This window comes from Triplophysa dalaica, chromosome 21 (genome assembly GCF_015846415.1).
Source record: "Triplophysa dalaica isolate WHDGS20190420 chromosome 21, ASM1584641v1, whole genome shotgun sequence".
Lineage (NCBI taxonomy): Eukaryota > Metazoa > Chordata > Actinopteri > Cypriniformes > Nemacheilidae > Triplophysa > Triplophysa dalaica.
In genome coordinates this window covers 12,593,506-12,612,732 of record NC_079562.1, presented here as the reverse complement: position 1 = coordinate 12,612,732, position 19,227 = coordinate 12,593,506, and the positions used below count along the sequence as shown (strand labels likewise).

The window sequence follows — 19,227 nt, the reverse complement described above, 5'->3', positions numbered from 1 at the left end:
AATCCTGTCAATGTGAAATATGCCTCACTTTATTTTTATATTCCAACAAAATCTGTGAATTTATCATTCTGAAATAAACTTTTCAACTGCACAGATCAGCTTTAACTTCAATTTCATCTGCAATTTAAGTAAGAACATTACCTCCATACATCTTTCTTAATAAATGCATTTCAAAAAGGCAGTTCATAAAACAACATAAACAACATTTTAAGCTTTCTAAAATACCATAATATTTATTGTGGAAGATGAACAGTAGAAATCTGTATGTACACGGAGGGGCTGTGGTGGGGTGGAGTAAGGCAACGCCTTTCAGAATTACTTGTACCACTGGACTGCCTTGGGCTTTGGTATCTGGTAATTCAGATCCACAAAATCCTCCTCGGGCTTGAGTTGAGGCCCAGGAATCATGACCGTCTGTTAAAAAAAAAAGCCAGGATTTAACATAAATAAGACCACAGCATACATGAAGCCTCCTAGCTAAATGGCAACATCTTCATACTTAGATCAAAGTTATAAAATGCATCTCACTGACCTTAATAATAGGATCTTTTGGTGGCGCCCATGCTGGAACAATCTTGCCGTGAAGTCTCCAGAGTCCATAAGGGTTGACCAGATGCCTTTCCAGCACTAAGTACTCCAAAACATCTCTGGGTTCCTCCTCATCCCCAAGCATCAGTCGACCAAAACGATCATATATCGCTAATGTCTGAAAGATGCCAGAAGCAGAAGGAAGACGTCAACTGATGAGCATCACACAAACATAAACCCACTTACTTAACACACAGTTAATATTCATCTTGGCTCACCTGTCTCGAGTGCATGCGGAGAGTCACCTGACCATACAGGTTGCCCTTACTGATCATGTCAGGGCATCGAGCATGAACCACCCGCGGAGGTTCCAATGACTCTATGAAACGCCAGCGCAGAGTCTTATAACGGTTTCCCCGAACCATCTCCTGCAAAACATTATGCATGGTGAATAAACTTACATGTTACATGTACAGGTGAATAAACTAAAACACTGGCGTGCGAAACTATGTTAATGCTGGCTTAGATTTTGGCCAAACAATGAGCCGAGCTGCACAACTTACAGGGTAACATCTCTCAGTCACCAAAGAATGAAGCTTTTCTTTGTTAAACCTGTAAAGAATAAATAAAAATTATAACAATCTACAACTTGAATGGAAATTTATGAAATTAAAGGGGTTATGTGAAATGGCTAAAACAAATATTATCGTTTGTTTTACATTTATGCATTTGGCAGATGCTTTTATCCAAAGCGACTAACATTGCATTATACTTTACATTTCTTTCTGACCATGTGCAATCCCTGGGATCGAACCCGTGACCTTGCTGTTGCTGGCGCCATGCTCTAACCATTGAGATACAGGAAAGCTGTTATAGATGTAATGCAATGTGTATACACGATTTAAGGTTCAAAACCGCTGCATTTTCCACATAGCCTTCATGTTTGTATCTCCTCTTTGCTCCGCCTCTCTGAAACGTGCAGATTTTTTACAAAACTCATCGCTCTGGTGTGCGAGGTGTGCTATGATTGGCCAGTTAACCAATGCGTATGATTGGTGGAATACTGCAAGCGTGTGACGGAAATGAACATCGGGTTCCAAAGTAATTGTACTGACAGGTACGACCACCGTACTTGCGTAACCATTTGGGCGGTCCTAGTCAAATACCACCAACTGAAGTAGATTTGTGGGGGGGTGATTACACGAGACGTTTCAGGCAGGTCTGGGTGAGCGTTCGCTTATAGATAGAATGCATCTTTTTCCGACACTTTAACTTTTGCAATTTTCATGTCTAATACATGCATTGGCAACTAACACAATAAAAACCGAAAAACACCTATTCGTTTCATTTGACCCCTTTAAAAAATACATAACTACACTGAAGCTACAAAGCAAACACAACTGAACATAAAAGAGTAAATCACTTTTTTTAAACATCAGATTTTAAACCTTACTGAGTGAGTAATGCATGAGCCTCAATAAAAATCTCCTGAGCTCGTACTGGGAACTCCTTTGTAGAGAACTCAGGGTCATGATCCTTTATTTTACGAATCCTGGTTAGAAGGAAGCCATAACAACATTAGTGAAACACAATCCTGTTAAACTACAGTCATGTTAACAGTTTACAGAGAAGCAGTGAGGCAGAGAGATGGTACTTACGCCAGCTGTGACGCTGCGCTCTGACGCAACTGTTCTGTGCGCTGTTTCAAACCTTCCTTAGACAGTGCGGACAGACGAGCATCTCCCTCAGGGGGAACATAAGGATCAAAAATACCCGCTAGGGGAAAAAAAATCACATACTTTTTGTAGTATAATAAATAATAAGGTGCTATGTCCACACCTTTGATCTGTAATTGTGTGCTCATTTCTATGCTCAGTGCGCACCTGTGCATGCGATGTTAATCGCTCTCTCCATGTACTCCTGCCGGACCACCACACCCGAAGCCCGGGCTTGAGCTTCCTGCTCGGCTTGTGTTTTCGTTTTCACGTTCACAGCCGGAGGAATGAAATGGCGCTTTTTAGTGCGGATCGGAACCACCACCGGCAGTGACAACCGACCGTCCAGCAGAGGCGCAACATACTGAAACAGATGCGAGACGGATTTTAATATTACAACAGGATTAATTGTATCTTTTACAATCTTTGCTGGTTCCTCACATTCTCGATATCGACATGGGAAACCAATCAAATGAATTCAAACAATACAATCAGTGAATCGTTCATGAACACTCAATAAAAGTGTTCAGCATGCACTGCTGCAAGTTCAAACTGCCATGTTTGCATTGATTCAGCGATCCACACACATACTGAGTATATTTTAGACAGCTCCCTCGCTGATGTGACATAAAAATGAAATACCTTTATATTATGACATGTTGTTAAATGTAGGGATTTCAATGTCCTACATATGGACGGTCGCCATGTTCTTTTCTGACTCCTTCAAGTATATGAGCAGAGGAAACGTCGTGTGAATCTGTTATGTGTGCCTCCAGAGCCGAGGAGAGGTACTACAGCGTCTGACCTAAGTTCATCCAAAAATAACAATCCTGTCGTCATTTATTCACCTTCATTTCGTTGTAAAACGTGTATATGAAGATATTTTGAGAAATGTTTCAGACGTTTTGATACAATTCAGTGGAAGGCATTAGTAATGTGCATACACTGAATTCATATTTATTGATAATATGAGACGAAAGGTTTATTTTACTGGATTTCTTTGTTAAGATTGAAAAGGCACGAATCAAGTAGGTGACTTATCATCAGTAAAGTCATCAAAGTAACAGTAGAGACAGAAATAGTCCTTTGCACAAGATTTCTCTCTTGCATTATGATTTCTTTATTTCCTCTTTATAGAGGAGTTTTTTGCAATAGTGTTATTTAAAATCTTGTGAAATATCACTATTATTCAACTTAAAGGCCTGCTTTTTCAAATCATTATCTGTCGCTTCTCCTTTCTCTTCAGTGGCTGAAAAACAGTTCTAAAATAATCTCATCGTCTTTCATACATCTGCTTCCCATAGTTTAAAATAATAGATATCTGTATTCATAAATTACACGTCTTCAAAATGAGACGCATCTTGATGCAAGAAACTTGATTCATGTCTTCATGCATAGGGTGCATAGACATCTGACCACAACACACATAATACAGTAAGAATAACCACACCTCATACCAAATTCCATTCTCACAGTACATTTGTGCTCATCTTTTATCTTCTTTTCTCCTCTTCTTTAATGAACATCAATTGTATTTTTAAACAAAAAGCACATTTCAGGGAAGGTTTCAGAAACAGAATTTGATAATTATGATCTTACATTAAGTCATGTTACAATTAACTCTCTACCATTCAACATGAGCCCATTGAATCTTTTCATTAAGGCCTCAGGGTTTGCTAACAGGTTGAATCATCATACTGTGGTTCCTAAAGTCGGAACGAAGGCCCACATTCTCTTCACGTGTGGTTGCCAAAGTAAAATAATTAAATACATCATTGTTGCTCTAACAGCATTGTATTATCATGATAGATGCTAATGACATGTATGCATTTTTGTGTAATTTATCTTCCCCCTATTGATTTTCTCTGCCAGTTCTGAAGGGATGAGCCATTGTAGGGGTGCTGTAGAACAGTTGGTATAGACGTACAGGAGATGAGGGTAAAGATCGAAGATCAAACGCATGTATATATATATATATATATATATATATATATATATAAAATCACATTTCAGATTACTGAAGGTCTCAGAACTAATGCTTGCAGTATACAATATACACACAGTACCATGCTTATGCGTCTTCTATCCTAACCGTTACTAACGATGGGATTCGGAGCCGTTACCATAGAGTCCATTCAGTCATCAGTGCATCCCAACCTTTAAACCCCATTCTGCCCAGTCACAGCCGAGGATTCTGGGTAAAATGTATGTATAGTCATGACTAATAAAACAGGAGGTCATTTTTGTACAGAATAATAAACAAACTTAAAACTGTGTATATCAACATCATGCTTTTTCTATTGGTGAACAGGAAATAGAGGATTGTGTCATAATACCAATGTAAGAGAGTGGTGTCATATTGAGGAAATGATGTACATGCATTACCAGCTCATAAAACAACACACAGAGAATCACGTTTCAGTCACAGCTCTGTTCGAGCGCACTTGCACCTCCCGCTGGCAGAATGAGGAACCATTCCACACTCGTGACTGATTAACAGTCTCGCTTCTTGGACTCTTTATTGACTCTTGGGTAATTCTTAAGATGGAGTTGCAGTTTTGTAATCATTTCCGTTTTGCTTAAGATAGCCAGATGATGCTCATTTTGGAGTGAGTGAGCAGGTCAGGGAAAGTCAGAGTTCAGAGGTCAGACGGGAGGTGCTTTCCGCTGCAGCATGTATTGGTGGATGTCGTCTGCATCTCTCTTGAGCCAGGCAGCGTTCAGGAGAATGTTCTCGCAGCACTGCTGTACCGTACGCTCGGCTGCCGGCGCATGATGACTTTCAAAGAAGCTCTGAAAACACCACAACATTTCTGTTAACTAAGAACAAGCACCTGCAGGGGTTAACGGCTTGTTATCATTTATATACACACATTAAAATGTAATAATTAAGCAGGGAAATTTTAACTAATGCAAAGGTATGGTTGGGTTGTCATAAGCAAACATACAAACACTACTTGGAAACATTTCCATGTTTTTTTATTGTATACCAAATTATGAAAATATTTATATTTGAGACTGTAAAGGTAAATATATACAAATCGGGGTGCAAGTTTTTACATTTCAAGGGAGCATATGAATAGTAAATGACACTCACTTTAACCTCAGCAGCCATTTTATCTATCGCAAATCCATCCACCGTCAACTGCAGTTACGAGACATAAAACAATATCATCAACACAGCTACCATATTCTGTATACAGATAATGATCCACACATACAGCCGTGGAAAACAAGAAGAGATCTTTCCAAAAGTTCATTTTATCAGCATTTCTAGATGTATTGTGCCCAGTGTCTGTTGAATTTCAACAAAACCAAACTCAGGAGTGACAAAGTCATCCAGCAGCAATGTGAAAGACTGACAGCATGACAAGGCACACGAGAACTGTGATAAAAATCACATCTTTTTATTTTACTTTTCCTAATTACAAGTAGAAACATTACTGTTGTATTGCTAAAAAGTGAATATGATCTTGTTTTGAGGTCTGAAAAAATACTGAGCATCTTTTCTGTTATTCTGACATGTTTCTCAAGTTTCATTTCTCATAATAAATGCTAATAGAAACATTATATTTATTTTAACTTTGGGAGAAATACTGTTCGTAGTTCACAGAGAAATTATAATTAAACCTGAACACATACCTATAAAAAATAATTTAAAGTCTCTTACTTTTTTCTACGGCTGTATGTATACATATACACACATAATTACAATTATTTATATTGTGTCTCTATTCATTTACTGCATTTGTCTCACCTTTATGAGTCTTGATATGAGGAAGCCGCCCTGGTAGCGGTTATGAAGTTCTTCCCAGTTGTCCCTAACAAATTTCCATGCAGCTTTGCGACCCTGTTTGCTGCTTCCAGCAACTCCACCGATAACGGACACGGTGTCCTGGGGCCGAACCTCTTCCTAAAAATAAACACAAGTGTTCACACTTCTGAGGATATTTTCAACAGTCTTTGATTAGGCCTTATTTCTCAACGTTAATGTCAGATTTAACATAAATTGAATTCAATAAGAGAGATGATGATTTTATTGATCTTTTGGCCTGGGGGGACAAATGTAGAAATAAACACAAATCACAAGAACAGAAGCAATATAGAACCTTAAACAATTAACAGGAAAAATGGAACAGAAAGTACTTTTTTATTGGGTAACAGTTTAATGTGATTCAACTGTACTATTGTGCAAAAAATAAGATGCACATACAGATCAATGCAACTGTGAATATGAATATGTCCATCTATTTCATTATAACAACTGTCTGGCTGTGTACTTATCCCACTTACTACATGGCTACTTACTGTAAGTAAGTAACTGAACATAAAAACAATGATGTGACATATTACCTAATTTGTAACAAATGCAGATCTTCTGCTGGGAAACACTTTCAGTTTCAAGGCAAGACAAATGAGATGAATATGCAATTTGGATTAATCATGTTATTAAAAAGGCAAATTTATATTTCATTTATGTGTAATATTAAACTGCACCTGTCAAAATGACGTGCAGTACCCTGATGACCATGCATTACACATTTTGATCAGTCGTTATCGTGGACTGACCTTGGAAAGTCCTGACAGCGGCCACCTAATGCTTTATCGCCTCAATGTTTCCTACCATTTCACTTGATCTGGTCAAATATTTCACACCCCATACAAAGTGTTTCTAATGCTTTAAAATTCCCCACAAGCTGACCTATTTAATCCAGTGAGGGTGTGTGAGCATACCGACAGGGCGAAGTTAAGCACTCTCTGGATGAGGTCAGGGGCAGGGATGGCTCCCAGCACTCTCTCAATGCGGTTTTTCTCCTCCTGCATATCTGCTTGCTTATGAAGCTGACAACATAAGAGAATTTGAACATTTCAACTCGCACAATGCACAGACATGCAACCAGACATCCGGTTCTATTTTATAAACCTGCAAATTAAAATGCAGCGTGACCTTCAGAAATGAGCTTATTACCTTTAGCATAGTGTCAAGTGTTGTGCTGTCTCCGTGCTTCAGAACTGTTAAATACACCTAGAAAGACAAAAGAAATCAGCAAAGTGCATTAACATGGACATGTAGATCTTGCAAAAGATTGTCTAAGTGCACTGAAGATGTGAAAACATGTCTGTATGACACACTGTTGTATAAGGGGGATGCTGTCGGACTCACTGGACTTCTGAGGTCTGCAGAAAGGATCTGTTTACCCTCCACATGCTCTTTAAATCTCCTCCGGGCCTCCTCCAGAGTGCCCTTATGCCCTGCTTTACCCAGCTTCCCCAGCACCAGACCTCGTAACAGGGCGTCCAAGTGCCCTAAGAGACAGAAAAGAGTGGGTCAGTCTTGCTTGAAAAAAAAACCCCTAAACTTTCTCTGAACTTCTCGTGCACGTTGAAGGAATGGTTCTCCTTTCTCTCACCTTCTCCAGGCTTGCTATCCCAGCCCAGCTTCAGGCCGATAGGGGTGAAGAGGTCTCGGATGAACTCCTGGATGTCCTCATGGAAGTCAGTGTGTGAGAGCAGAGAGGACAGAACACCCAGATTACAGCTCAGGTCACTCCACACCGTGTAGTTTGGCTCATTCACAAATGCTTCCATCACTTTCAACACCTCCACAGTACTGATCATACCTGCACGAGCCTGAGGGTGTGAGAGAGCGACACGGGGTGTGTGAGACAACCAAACACTACCAAAAACAGAATGTGTTGATATAGACCATATTGTAGAAAAGCAATATAAAAGCTTTTGACTAGATATGAAACCATATAGTGAAATACACAATTACCACATTATCAATACATTTAACAATATAACTTCCAGAAGATGTTGTTAATTGAGACTCGTGACTAAAAGACAAACCTGAACATCGACTCTGACTAAACAATGGCTTGAAGGCATGCGTGGTGACTCACCAGAGAGAAGAGGTCGTTTTGAAGACCCAGACGGTCCACAGGCAGCAGCGTGAGGTCTCGAATGCCAGGCAGCACACTGTCCAGCATGGGTGAGCTGTACTGGATCCTGTAAAATCCTACTGTTCCTGGATTGATCTGCACACATGAGAGCACTCTCTTCACATACAGATCGCACACAATCATCCTTGAAATGGGTTCAATTCCAAACTGTGTCATTTTACAAACCCTTAAGGCTGTATTTGTTGCTTTAAGATGTTTAAAATTAACACTCTTGACTCACTTCTATGTGTATATTTCACAGTATTGTCCAATAGGGTGGGGCTGTTACTAAATACAAATAGGTTTCATGTCTCAGAACAGATACAGGTAAAAAGAAGCCAGCAAAACCTGTTTTTCCACAATACCACTAATTTTTCTGTTGATATGGAGAAGTGCGAACACCCTACTTTTTAAGTTATGCAGCTTATGTAAAGAACTGACATAACCATGAAAATACAAACACAAGCCTGACCTTAATCCAATGATCAGGTGAAACATCAGGGATGGTGACTGTGGTTTCAGGCTGGTCCAACAGAACTTTTATCTTGGAGCAGCTTGGGTCCTCACTGGTACAGATGCTGATGGGAACCATCCAACTGGGGCAGTCATCACCTAAAACACAGAAAATAGAATAGAGTAAAGCTCTAAATAGGCTATAATGTGTAAAAAACAAAGTCAGGAGTTTTATGCGTAGTTTCTGGAAGTACCAGTGTGTGGTCCACTAGCACAGAACTTCTTCTGGGAGATTTTAAGAACACGGTCACTACCGTGCTGGAAAAAAGATAAAACAATTATTTTCAGCACTTTTATTGTCAAGACAACATCTGTTATTAGCAGATGCATTGTAAAAACAAAAGTTTTAATAAAACATAAACAAGATCAGTGACGGTTCATGAGAACAAGTCTTTCCGTAAATGCTACCTGCTCTTGATCCACAACTATAATAGGGAAGCCCATTTGTTTGGTCCAGGAATTCATCACTGCTGCAATAGGCTTTCCACTTGCTTGCTCCAGACATTCCCACAGGTCCTCTGGGATGTGGAAATAAAGAATGAATGAATGCCAGTGTCACACCCTTTATTCCGGACTTCACAACAATTAGCAATATAAATGCAACACTAGGGCAAGATCACACCCTTTGTTTTAAGTAAATGATTGTTTGTTTTGGGGCAAACTATTCTCTTTACAACATTCCTATTGTTCTCTACAGTCTCTAACCTGGTACATAGGTAATTGTGTTACACTGTAAATTTTCCAGTGTTTAAAATAAATAAAAAAACAGTGTAGTATCACCTGTCAAAAAGTGGATTCATTCAAAAGAAATGCCTGAACCTAGTAGACTCACCGGTAAATGCATTTTTGTGCTGAAACTTCAAAAGGTAAGCATTCATTCCTTTCTAAAATCCTGGAAAGAGATAAACAAAACTCGTTTTAATCCGATGCTTTTACAATGTAAGAATTGAAACTCTCCTCAAGCCAATCACAAAAGATTTTTTAAATAAATCTAGGGTGATGCAGACTTGCACGTCCTCCTGGACCCGCAAGGACATGTGACCTCTCACCTCATCACCGATGTAGTCATGCAGCATGCGAATGACAGAGGCGCCTTTGCTGTACGATATGGCATCAAATATCTCGTCCACTTCTGAAGGATGTCCGACGTCAACCTGCCAGTCACAATACACACACAGACGTTCTGAAACATGACTCGAAGATCAATATTTCATTATACAGCTGAATAGACAAACATACTGACAAAGTGCAAATCAAAACTTCCTGCTGCCCACACAAACACTCCAAAAGCAACAAACAGCAAAGAGATGAATGGAGACATCATGCAGACCTCAATGGGGTGGCTGTTATCTAACGCATCCAGGTCCAGAGCCCTGGTATAGTCTGCAGATACAAACTGGGTCCAGATGTCGTACTCAGGGAAACAATGGTCCACACAGAGGTACTCAATCCAAGACGCAAAGCCTTCATTGAGCCACAAATGAGTCCACCATTCCTGCACAGAGACAGCACAGAGATCTCTCAGTACTATAAATAAACTACAGTATTTCAGCTTAAGAGCAGTGTAACCCAAGGAAAAGATACTGTTACTGTTAATATTTGATACTATTCAATTTCATGAAAGAAATGAGACACAAAATGTAAAATGACCTGTTTCGGTGTGTATCTTACGGTTTTAGAAACACGTCTTTGCATTAGTGTCAGAGTAATTATTACTCTTCTTCTTCTGCACTAAGCTCCTGTTGCCAAGGCAAATTACTTGTGTGTGTAAACATACTTGGCAATAAAGCTCCTTCTGATATGATTCTGATTCAAGTCATTTTTACAAGGATTTAAATCATTTGTAATTATTTTACAGAGATTCAAATGCAATTCAAATGCCATTTTTTAATAGATGAATCCCTATACTTCTTACTCTACTTGGATCAATGGACAAAGTGATGTGGCTTACAGGAAATTTTAAACCGGCTTAAGTGCTCCGGTGAGCAATACACAACCAATTAAATATTATATAGCACAGCAAAACTAAAAACAATTACACTCGCTATAAGAAAATCCACTTTTTCCGTAACTTTTTACGATTTTTCTAATTTCATGACTTTCCAGGCCTGCAAACATAAATGCCCCAGGTTGTTTCCAGGATGTTTTTCCAAATGGGAACCCTGATGTCATCACTGTAAATAGCTGACAATCGACGCTCAGTCTTAACCCCCCAAAAAATTAATCACACTCACCATGGTAACCAGATTCCCAAACCACTGATGTGCCAGCTCATGGCCGACTACCAGGGCGACCCACTGGCGGGACGATGCGCATGAGTTCTTTGGGTCAATCAGAAGAGCTGTCTCCCTACAAGAAAGCAGACATCATTTTATAAAACAGAAAATAAGAAAAGAATGCAGAATTTAATGCATCTCATATCATTGATGTGTTCAAAGCCATTAACATGCTACTAATTATTTATCTATGAACATCTCCTCAATGGCTGCTTGAAAAGGCAAATGCTTCCGCTTCCATGAAGATTTACCAGGTTTTAGGTTTGCTATACACGTTTAATCTAAAACGTCACCTGTAAGTTACAAGCCCCCAGTTTTCCATGGCACCTACAAAACACAAAAAGTTAAAAACTGGCAGCGTCTCTTAACTAAAAATACCCTAATTTGCATATAAAACAATAATACAAACCGGCAGCAAAATCAGCAATAGCGATTAGATCAATTTTAGGCAACGGATAAGGAACATTGAAATAATCTTTGTAGAACGGAAGGGTCTTTGTTGCAACCTAAAAATACAAGAACATTTTTTGTTTTAGTTACCTTGTTGGTTAACATTTTCATAGCCTTTTAAATGAAATTACAACCTCAATCACTATTAAATAAATCACTCTTACGAAGAAAAAAAACAAACATACAGAAAATAGGTGAATTCATTTTAGAACTGTAATATGATTTTGTAATCCAATATAGTATGTTTATGCAGGTAGTGTAGGCAATATCTGATATATCCATTCACCTTAAAGTCCTTATTATAGAAACTAAGTGTCAATAGCCGGGTTTCCACTGCTCTGGTCCCATAAGCATTTTGAAGATTTCCATCAGAAACGAGTGCTGGAAGCACCAAATTTAGAAATAAAACCATTTTTAATTGTAATTGTTGTAATTATTGTTATATATGAAAATTATTATATTCAGTGGCTTCTCTTACTTCTATTTAGTTGCAGTATATAAGAAAGTGACGGTTGATTAGATGAAAGGAAACTTTGGATGAAAACCCGGCTATTGTGGAGAAAGATAACTAAAAACAGCAACCTTTCACTTTTGTTGCTACTATATACCCTTTTGTGTCTTTTTATCATGTCTGTTATTCCATTTACACTCATACAACCGTTACAGTGAAAACATTAGGGATGTCCGAGGTAATTTTAGTTGACCAAAACTGAAACAAAATAAATTAAATTGAACATAAAAGCATAAAAATATGCAAATAAAATATATTAATAAAATGGCAAGAAAACCAAAACTATGGGGACATGCCGGTTTTAACTGCAATTCAAATCACATGTAGATGTGGGTTGGTCGGTTTGCCATTTAGCCTGTAAATAACTAAACAATTTTGATGCCTGTAAAGTAACGGATCATCGTGTCTCAGGTCAACACGTATATAAAGCTCCAGTACCTCCAGTGCAAATTTTCCCTGCTCTGCCTTTCCAACAGGCGTATAGACACGGACCGTCACGCCGTCCGACGACTGGCTTTCCACAAAGTCATACTCGCCGATGACAAATGCCACCAGGTAGGTGGACATGATGGGAGTAGTTGCAAATTTCACCTCCACCAGATCTGGGTCCTCTGGATATGGCTTTCGATCAATAACATTCTGGACAGACAGAAGAACAAGATTAGCATACTTGTCAAATAAATACCCAGTGTTAGTAACAGGTATATTTAGAGTATAAAAGCATTTTGCTTATTTAGCCACTAGTTCTTCTATATTTGTAAATCAAAATCTCCCCTTCAGAATTCTTCTTTTAATGATTCAACTATGAGGCACTTTCTTCAACCTTTTGGACTAAACCAAAATAGCATTAAATTGGATCGTATCATAATGTTTATTTCTTCATATTTGAAGTATTTTCCACCCTCTCTCTTTCTAAACATCAAATGAACAGCTCAGTTTTTGCTGCGCTGCTTCGCAGGAATACGTCTTTTGCATGTGAAATGAGTAAACAATCTGTAACCAAACAGAGTCCTAAAACTGAGATGATCAGACACCTTGATAAAATAACCGTTTCTTGTTTTACACATTGCAATCTGTCATTGCAGGATATGCAGATTTGAAAGTTCTGCACACAGCCAGGAACAACATTATATTGTAGTTGATAGCAGATAATCTTTTCTGTCAATGTAAGTTCCTCTGGTGTTTAGAAATAATAACATCTAACAAAGCATTTACCCATTTCCAGATCATGACTTAGCAGGCCATTTTTCTCAATGTCAAGTGGGTGTCATAGACATGCAAATCTTTACAGCTGATTTTCATAAATGACTCTTTGAACAGGGAAGGAAGCTTTAAAAAATATTGTCTTATCTTAAAAGATTCCTTCAAACAACTTCCTTTAGGTTTGAAACAGAGGAGAAATGTATTTTATAACTGGCTATTAGATAAGGTCCAGTCCCCGAAGAGAGTGTGAAGCAACCGATATGAAGGACGCACTACAGGCCAGACTCAAATCTGCATGAGCGTGAGCGCCAAGGGTCATAACTCGGACAGATAGTGTGGACTGGCTAAAATGCCTTTGAGTCGGTGTGAGATAATAACATGTCAATCAAGTCATTAAGGGACGTTTGCTTCCAGCGGGAGAGATTAAAAAAAGAATATGACACATACCATATTTGACAAAGCTACTCTGTCCTTAAGGACGATGAGGGTGATGTCAAAAGTGGCTTTGATAGCTGGTTCATCCCAACAAGGGAAAGCTCTACGTGCATCCGTAGCCTAAGAAAGTGGGAGACACAGAGACAGATGGAGAGAGAGAGAAAGAAGTCAGGGTGAGTGGGAGCTGCAGCTAAGTGATTCAACCATATGCAAGAAAAACCACACGGCATCAGAGACCGAGTGAAAAAAAACACACTGTATTAACATAAAAACACGGTGTCTCTTTCCTTTTCTCTCGGATTCTCTGTTCTTTTCCTGTATCAATTAGGGGTGGGAATGCTTGAGAACTTATCGATTTGTTCTGAATATGTAAACCACGATCTGAACCCAAACCTTTTTACAAATGTATTTATAAAAACAATTTTATTTACAAATAACCTCAATGAGTGTGCTAATGATATAAATGCTCTTTATAGACTGTATCTTGGTTTAAGTACCCGTAGCAGGGAAACCAGATTTTCTGCGAGTCCAAGATCAGCTATAAAATTTGATATCGATTCAGAATTGTCAGAAAGAATCACAATGCTTCAGAGAATGTTTTACAAAATAAAACGGATTGATATGGCTTCCTGTTACATTCTAGGCCTCAATCTAAATCCACTGCTACAACTTGTATTTACTGAATTGAAATAAAACTCACAGTATTACTGCTAATTTAGTTTTTGTCCTGAATGATTTATTGCTCATGTTTTTCCTCATTTGTAAGCTGGCAAATCTTGGATAAGAACATTAGATAAATGTATATTTATCTTTGTCTAGAGACAACAGTCAAGAGCTCAAAAGAGAGCCAGCTACAGCGTGGAAAGTGACAAAGGAAATGACAAGACAAAAGCAAACATTGGCAGAGATGGTGATACAGCAAATAAATGAACGGTTCGCACTGATTTGGCTTTACCTCAAACTGTGTAACAGCTGCATAGCGAATCTCTCCAGAAGGAATCGTATATTTACTCCTGTAAAAGCCTTTCATTTTGTCGTTCAACTCTCCGACAAAGTCTATTTTCAAAGACCCCGATCCTGGAAAACAAGAAGCCCGTGAAAACAAAAACGAGAGGGGGCCACAGCAATAAGGGCCCATTCATGCATTAACAGGAAGTTGATAAAGCCTTTTTCATGACAACGAACTGACTATAGCAACTAATTACAGAGCGATTGTCTGCTCGACAGCTGCTTTGCTTTTTCTCAGGCCACATCATGAGTTCTTTACCTTTCTGCAGAGCGCTGGGAAAACATAGGGTCACTTTCTCATCCTCGTTTTGATAGTTAAATCCTGTGGCATTAATTTCTAAATGAATAGAGAGAGAATGAGCACAGTTAATCCTTACAGTCAAAAGCATTAAATACAGGTCAAACCAAATCAATCAGCCAAAAGTGGAGAAAAAAATCATTGAATGCGGTTGAGTTTTTTTTTACTGACCTTCTCCCCCTTCAAGCACAAATGAAGCAGTAATTATGTCAATATCGGCACAGTTCATCACAATTTGATTTGTCGCTTGTGTAACCTGCCAAGAACAATGACACACTGTTATGTTTTCATCATTAATATACATTGCGTTGTTTTATGATCTAGAGTTTCAGTCTTTCCTAGTTACCAGATAGCTTGTATAAATGCTTTCTGACACTGCTTTTATCTCAAACTGTATCAGATAACACCCGTGAAAAAAGGAACAATCTCTATTCACGTACATACAGAAGAGAACAATGTTGCAGGAAGATGCTACTGTAAATACTAGCAAGTGTAGCTCTACGGCCACACATACACCTTCAGGTTTGATGTGGGCGGAAGTTCAGTCAAAAGACTCTGTTAGATCATCAAGTTTTGTTGATGGTTTATTAGTAAAGAGCCATTTTAGTAATTTACGTTTAAGCATTCAGCAGACATGTTCATCCGAAGCCACCTTCAAGGTACATATTTATCAGAGTACATTCCTTAGGAATTGAACACATGACCTTGATTTTGCTAGTGTGGTGGTCTACCAGTTGAACTACAGGAATATAAAGTATATTAAACAAGACAATACAAATCAATTAAATGCAGATAAGTGAAATAATACATCGCAATAAATCCAATCTATGGACAATGTGTGTACGGTACATGTGCTACAGCCCTGTTAATCTTTGCACATATCAATGAAAACCTTCATAATGCACTTTCTCTCTTTAACTATGGAGACTGGAGACTTTCATGAGTAAGAGTAAATATAACACAGAGGGAAAACAACTGTGCTCAAACCTTTGCTGAGGCTCAAGGGCCATCCCCTGCTGCTACCGCTATGAAAATCTGACGTGCGCATATATAACCAGATTATGAATACAAAGAACAACAGTCCGCATGGCCTCTTGTGCTGCGAGAGACTGTTTAAGAGCGCATTAAGTGCATAAGGCAGGGGTGAAACTTTCCCGGGACAATCGATAGCTTTCATACCCGAAGTCTTCATATGCTGCTTTTCAAAGCTAAATACAATTTAGATCTTTGCATCCCAGAATCACATAATCAATCCTTCTAAAAATGGTCAATCACCACATATTTTTAACAGCAATTGTATTCTAGACGACAATACGCTTTGAGTTAATAGGCTTGAAGGTATCAAAGTGAAGTATTAGACAGTGCTATCACTTATTTATAAAAGTGAGCCATATCAGAGTGGCTATGATGGTCATAATGGTTTATGGCATTGTGTGTGTGGGGGGGGTTAATTAATCACGTGGTCTAATAAGCCTTGGTGTATAGATAACATCAATAGCAAGGCGACTTTCGCAATAGATCTACATTACAGTGGGGTTTTAAATGAGTTAACGTGAACACGTGACGGTCTATTAAAGAATACACAAACAATTTGCATAAAGGGCATTGCTTGACCCCGGACCTTGATATAATCAAATCTGCCCAACACAACCGAATTTAAGTGATAAGAGCTTGCTCTCTCTCTCGATATACATACAAACATTTGTGGGATAATCTTTCAGCCTTAATGGAAGAAAAATACATCAATAAATTTGATTCCTGAAGTCAAGTCACATATCATATGAATACGTATTTATATATAACTCACATAAAATGATGCACGACCATAACATCTTACGTTTAATGAGATCTTATTTAAGGCGTTGGTGAATTGTTAAATATCCGACCACAAAGTCCACACGGAACCTTCCTCGAGACTACACTGTGATTATAGTAAGCTATAAAGTATCGTTTAAACTGTCGGACGGGCTCAGAGTGACTCAGGGGCTTGCAGACAGTACTGGTTCAATTTATCAGTTATGCATGTGAAAACTATGACCTCGAACCAGGTTAAAACACACGACATGTGTGTGCATTTACACTAGAAATTGACTGTAAACGTGGTTTATGACAGCAGCTCTGCAGGCTAGCCGATGCTAGCATCGAGGCGCTAGTTAGCGCTTTAGCTTGCGGGGCAACAAACTGCTTGTGTCTCTTTATTTTGAGAAGTCGACTTTAGAGTCCATAAGGGTTTAGATGTTTCAACCCTACACGATCTAATTCAAACCTTGGTAGACTCGTTAAGGTTAATGACGTCCCGTGCGAAGCCGCTGTTTGGTTCACGAGCAGGGAACTAGTCAACATTAGCAGCAACATCGTTATCAGCAGCTTCTAACGTTAAACACAAACTGAACAACTCAAAAGTCATTAACATGACACGACATTGCGGCCCGGTCCAGAGGGGGTGACAGAGGGACTAACGTTATTTACATGACATAAGGTTCAATATTACCTCTACGGCTGCCTCCAGTTTGCCCTCAAAGGTGAAGTCGATGAGGTCGGGCTTGAGGCGCAGCCCGTAGTTGACTGGGTAGACTTCGGTGGGCAACCGCACGAAGGGCCTCCGCTCGGGCATGCTGAATAATGTCGATGCGCTGTGAACAGAATTAAAACTGCGGACTTGGAGTATGTTTGTTCGGAGAGTCGGAGACACGGGCTTCGATAGTGGAGTCGGATTGCGGGGTAGGGCTAGCCGTATGAGTGACAGAGACACCCGACAACTCATGGAAAACAACATACAAACCGTTGGAGCTGGTCCTCGTTGCAACCCGCCCCTCTCGGTGACGGACTCGGCCAAGATAACCAACTGAAGTAATCGCCTCTAGACAGGAAAATAACTTCATGACATGTCGATGCGCAGTTTGAACTGTAGAGGGCGCCAGACAGCACAAGGCTTCTACGAATCTCATTCATCAGTGGGTCTCACTCTTAACCATTTTAAATTTTTCAAACAGTGTAAATTCATAGAATATAAAACTTCTATCCACATTACACACAACAATCTTTAAGCACCCCTCACAATTTCTACGCAAATAAATAATATTTCAACCACTTTGTAGTCTGTCTACAACCTACAAAGTAGTGCATTAATTACACAAATAACCAAGCACTAGGATTTCATTTTTAGTAGCTATAGCTAATTATAATGCTTTGGTTGTCAAATAACTAAGGTTCTTATGGAAGTTTGTTAAGAGCCCCTAGTCCGCACTGGTTAAGAAACACTGTCATACACTGATAGTCTCCATACAATTATATACTGCGCAAAAGAAAACAAGAATTTTTGAATGACATATTCATGTACAGTTTTAAAAAAGGTGTTTCAAAAGGTTCTTCGATGTCACAGAGTTCCAAAGAACCTTTCTGATTCACAAAATGTTCTTGGTGGTGAAAAAGGGTTCTTTAGATTATAAAATGGTAGGAAGAGATTGTTCTATAAAGATCCTTTGACAGAATGGTTCTTTGTGGAAAAAAAAAAGATTCTTCTAGGACATCGCTGTCTATAACCTTTAAAGCACCTTTGTTTTTAGCTGTTTCCCAACATTTCAAAATGAAAAAGAAGAACGTAACAAAAACATTACACACAGTTTCCATCTGAGCAGCACTACATCATTATTAAAATTTGTGTTTAAATATTTTAATGCACGATTGCATTTGGCTCTTATAGTTTTAAAAAGTTTGTCCTGTATGCCGCACCACGTAACAGCAAAATTGTGTAACTGGACCTCAGAAAATAGTGATAATATATATTTGTATCATTATTATTTTAGAAAAGAATGTGCAGGTTTGCAGAGTTGATTTTTTAAAGCATTTTATTTCCCTCTCTCTGCAGCCCCCTTTATAAATAACTGTTTATGTGAATAGTTTAACCTGTTTATGGTGCTTTATTAAACAATTACATGATATCATATGATATTTTAACATTAAACAATGTAACATTATCTTTTACAAGCAATATGCAACCCTCAGCTTTAACTATGTGAATTTCTATTGTACTCATTTCATAATCTAGGCTTTTAGTTGAAAAGTCTTGTAAAACACCTTGTCAAAGTGTTATGCAACCTTGGATTTGCCTTTCAATGATGAATAATTTCCTAAATAATATATTTCCATAGAGACACATCTAGGAGACCAATGAAGCAAATGAACAACAATAAGGGTTATGTGTTCTGAAACCTGCCTAGCCTGGCATGACTTTAGGAAAAGCTATAATCATTGTGTGGTGACGCCTCTGGCTGGTCATAAAATGCAGTTACTGAATATCTGGTGTTTCACAAAGTAATGATAATTTGTCTTCACTACAAAAATGGCC

At 38.6% G+C, this 19,227-nt stretch overlaps 2 protein-coding genes across 2 annotated transcripts; both read right to left on the bottom strand.

Moving 5' to 3' along the window:
- Positions 1 to 7: 7 nt before the first annotated feature.
- mrpl45 (mitochondrial ribosomal protein L45) lies at positions 8 to 4,413 on the bottom strand. Its single transcript, XM_056735510.1, has 9 exons — positions 4,367 to 4,413; positions 2,886 to 2,964; positions 2,412 to 2,607; positions 2,187 to 2,304; positions 1,982 to 2,080; positions 1,092 to 1,140; positions 807 to 956; positions 533 to 706; positions 8 to 414 (listed from the first exon to the last, which is right to left on the bottom strand). Exons 1-9 carry the CDS (start codon positions 4,411 to 4,413, stop codon positions 316 to 318), a joined length of 1,011 nt encoding a protein of 336 aa, XP_056591488.1. The 3' UTR covers positions 8 to 315.
- Positions 3,730 to 17,704, bottom strand: npepps (aminopeptidase puromycin sensitive). Its single transcript, XM_056735135.1, has 24 exons — positions 17,371 to 17,704; positions 15,051 to 15,135; positions 14,841 to 14,918; positions 14,529 to 14,650; positions 13,586 to 13,693; positions 12,374 to 12,574; positions 11,384 to 11,480; positions 11,268 to 11,301; positions 10,933 to 11,047; positions 10,029 to 10,193; positions 9,748 to 9,852; positions 9,706 to 9,714; positions 9,531 to 9,582; positions 9,107 to 9,216; positions 8,893 to 8,956; positions 8,658 to 8,797; positions 8,147 to 8,281; positions 7,655 to 7,874; positions 7,408 to 7,550; positions 7,213 to 7,269; positions 6,978 to 7,085; positions 6,001 to 6,156; positions 5,341 to 5,388; positions 3,730 to 5,036 (listed from the first exon to the last, which is right to left on the bottom strand). The coding sequence occupies exons 1-24, from the start codon at positions 17,653 to 17,655 to the stop codon at positions 4,890 to 4,892; spliced, it is 2,784 nt and encodes a 927-aa protein (XP_056591113.1). The 5' UTR covers positions 17,656 to 17,704; the 3' UTR covers positions 3,730 to 4,889.
- Positions 17,705 to 19,227: the final 1,523 nt, after the last annotated feature.

What these genes read in the sequence shown, in the direction of transcription:
- mrpl45 (XM_056735510.1), bottom strand. Translation starts at nt 4,413, where the DNA reads ATGGGGTTTAAAGGTTGGGATGCACTGATGACTGAATGGACTCTATG. An exon ending in ATGACTGAATGGACTCTATG is followed by an intron (nt 2,965 to 4,366) that starts GTAACGGCTCCG and finishes ATATACTTGAAG; the next exon opens with GAGTCAGAAAAGAACATGGC. An exon ending in TCCGCATGCACTCGAGACAG is followed by an intron (nt 707 to 806) that starts GTGAGCCAAGAT and finishes GGCATCTTTCAG; the next exon opens with ACATTAGCGATATATGATCG.
- npepps (XM_056735135.1), bottom strand. Translation starts at nt 17,655, where the DNA reads ATGTTGTTTTCCATGAGTTGTCGGGTGTCTCTGTCACTCATACGGCTA. An exon ending in CAGCTGTTACACAGTTTGAG is followed by an intron (nt 13,694 to 14,528) that starts GTAAAGCCAAAT and finishes CCACTTTCTTAG; the next exon opens with GCTACGGATGCACGTAGAGC. An exon ending in AAATGGCTGCTGAGGTTAAA is followed by an intron (nt 5,037 to 5,340) that starts GTGAGTGTCATT and finishes TGGTGTTTTCAG; the next exon opens with AGCTTCTTTGAAAGTCATCA.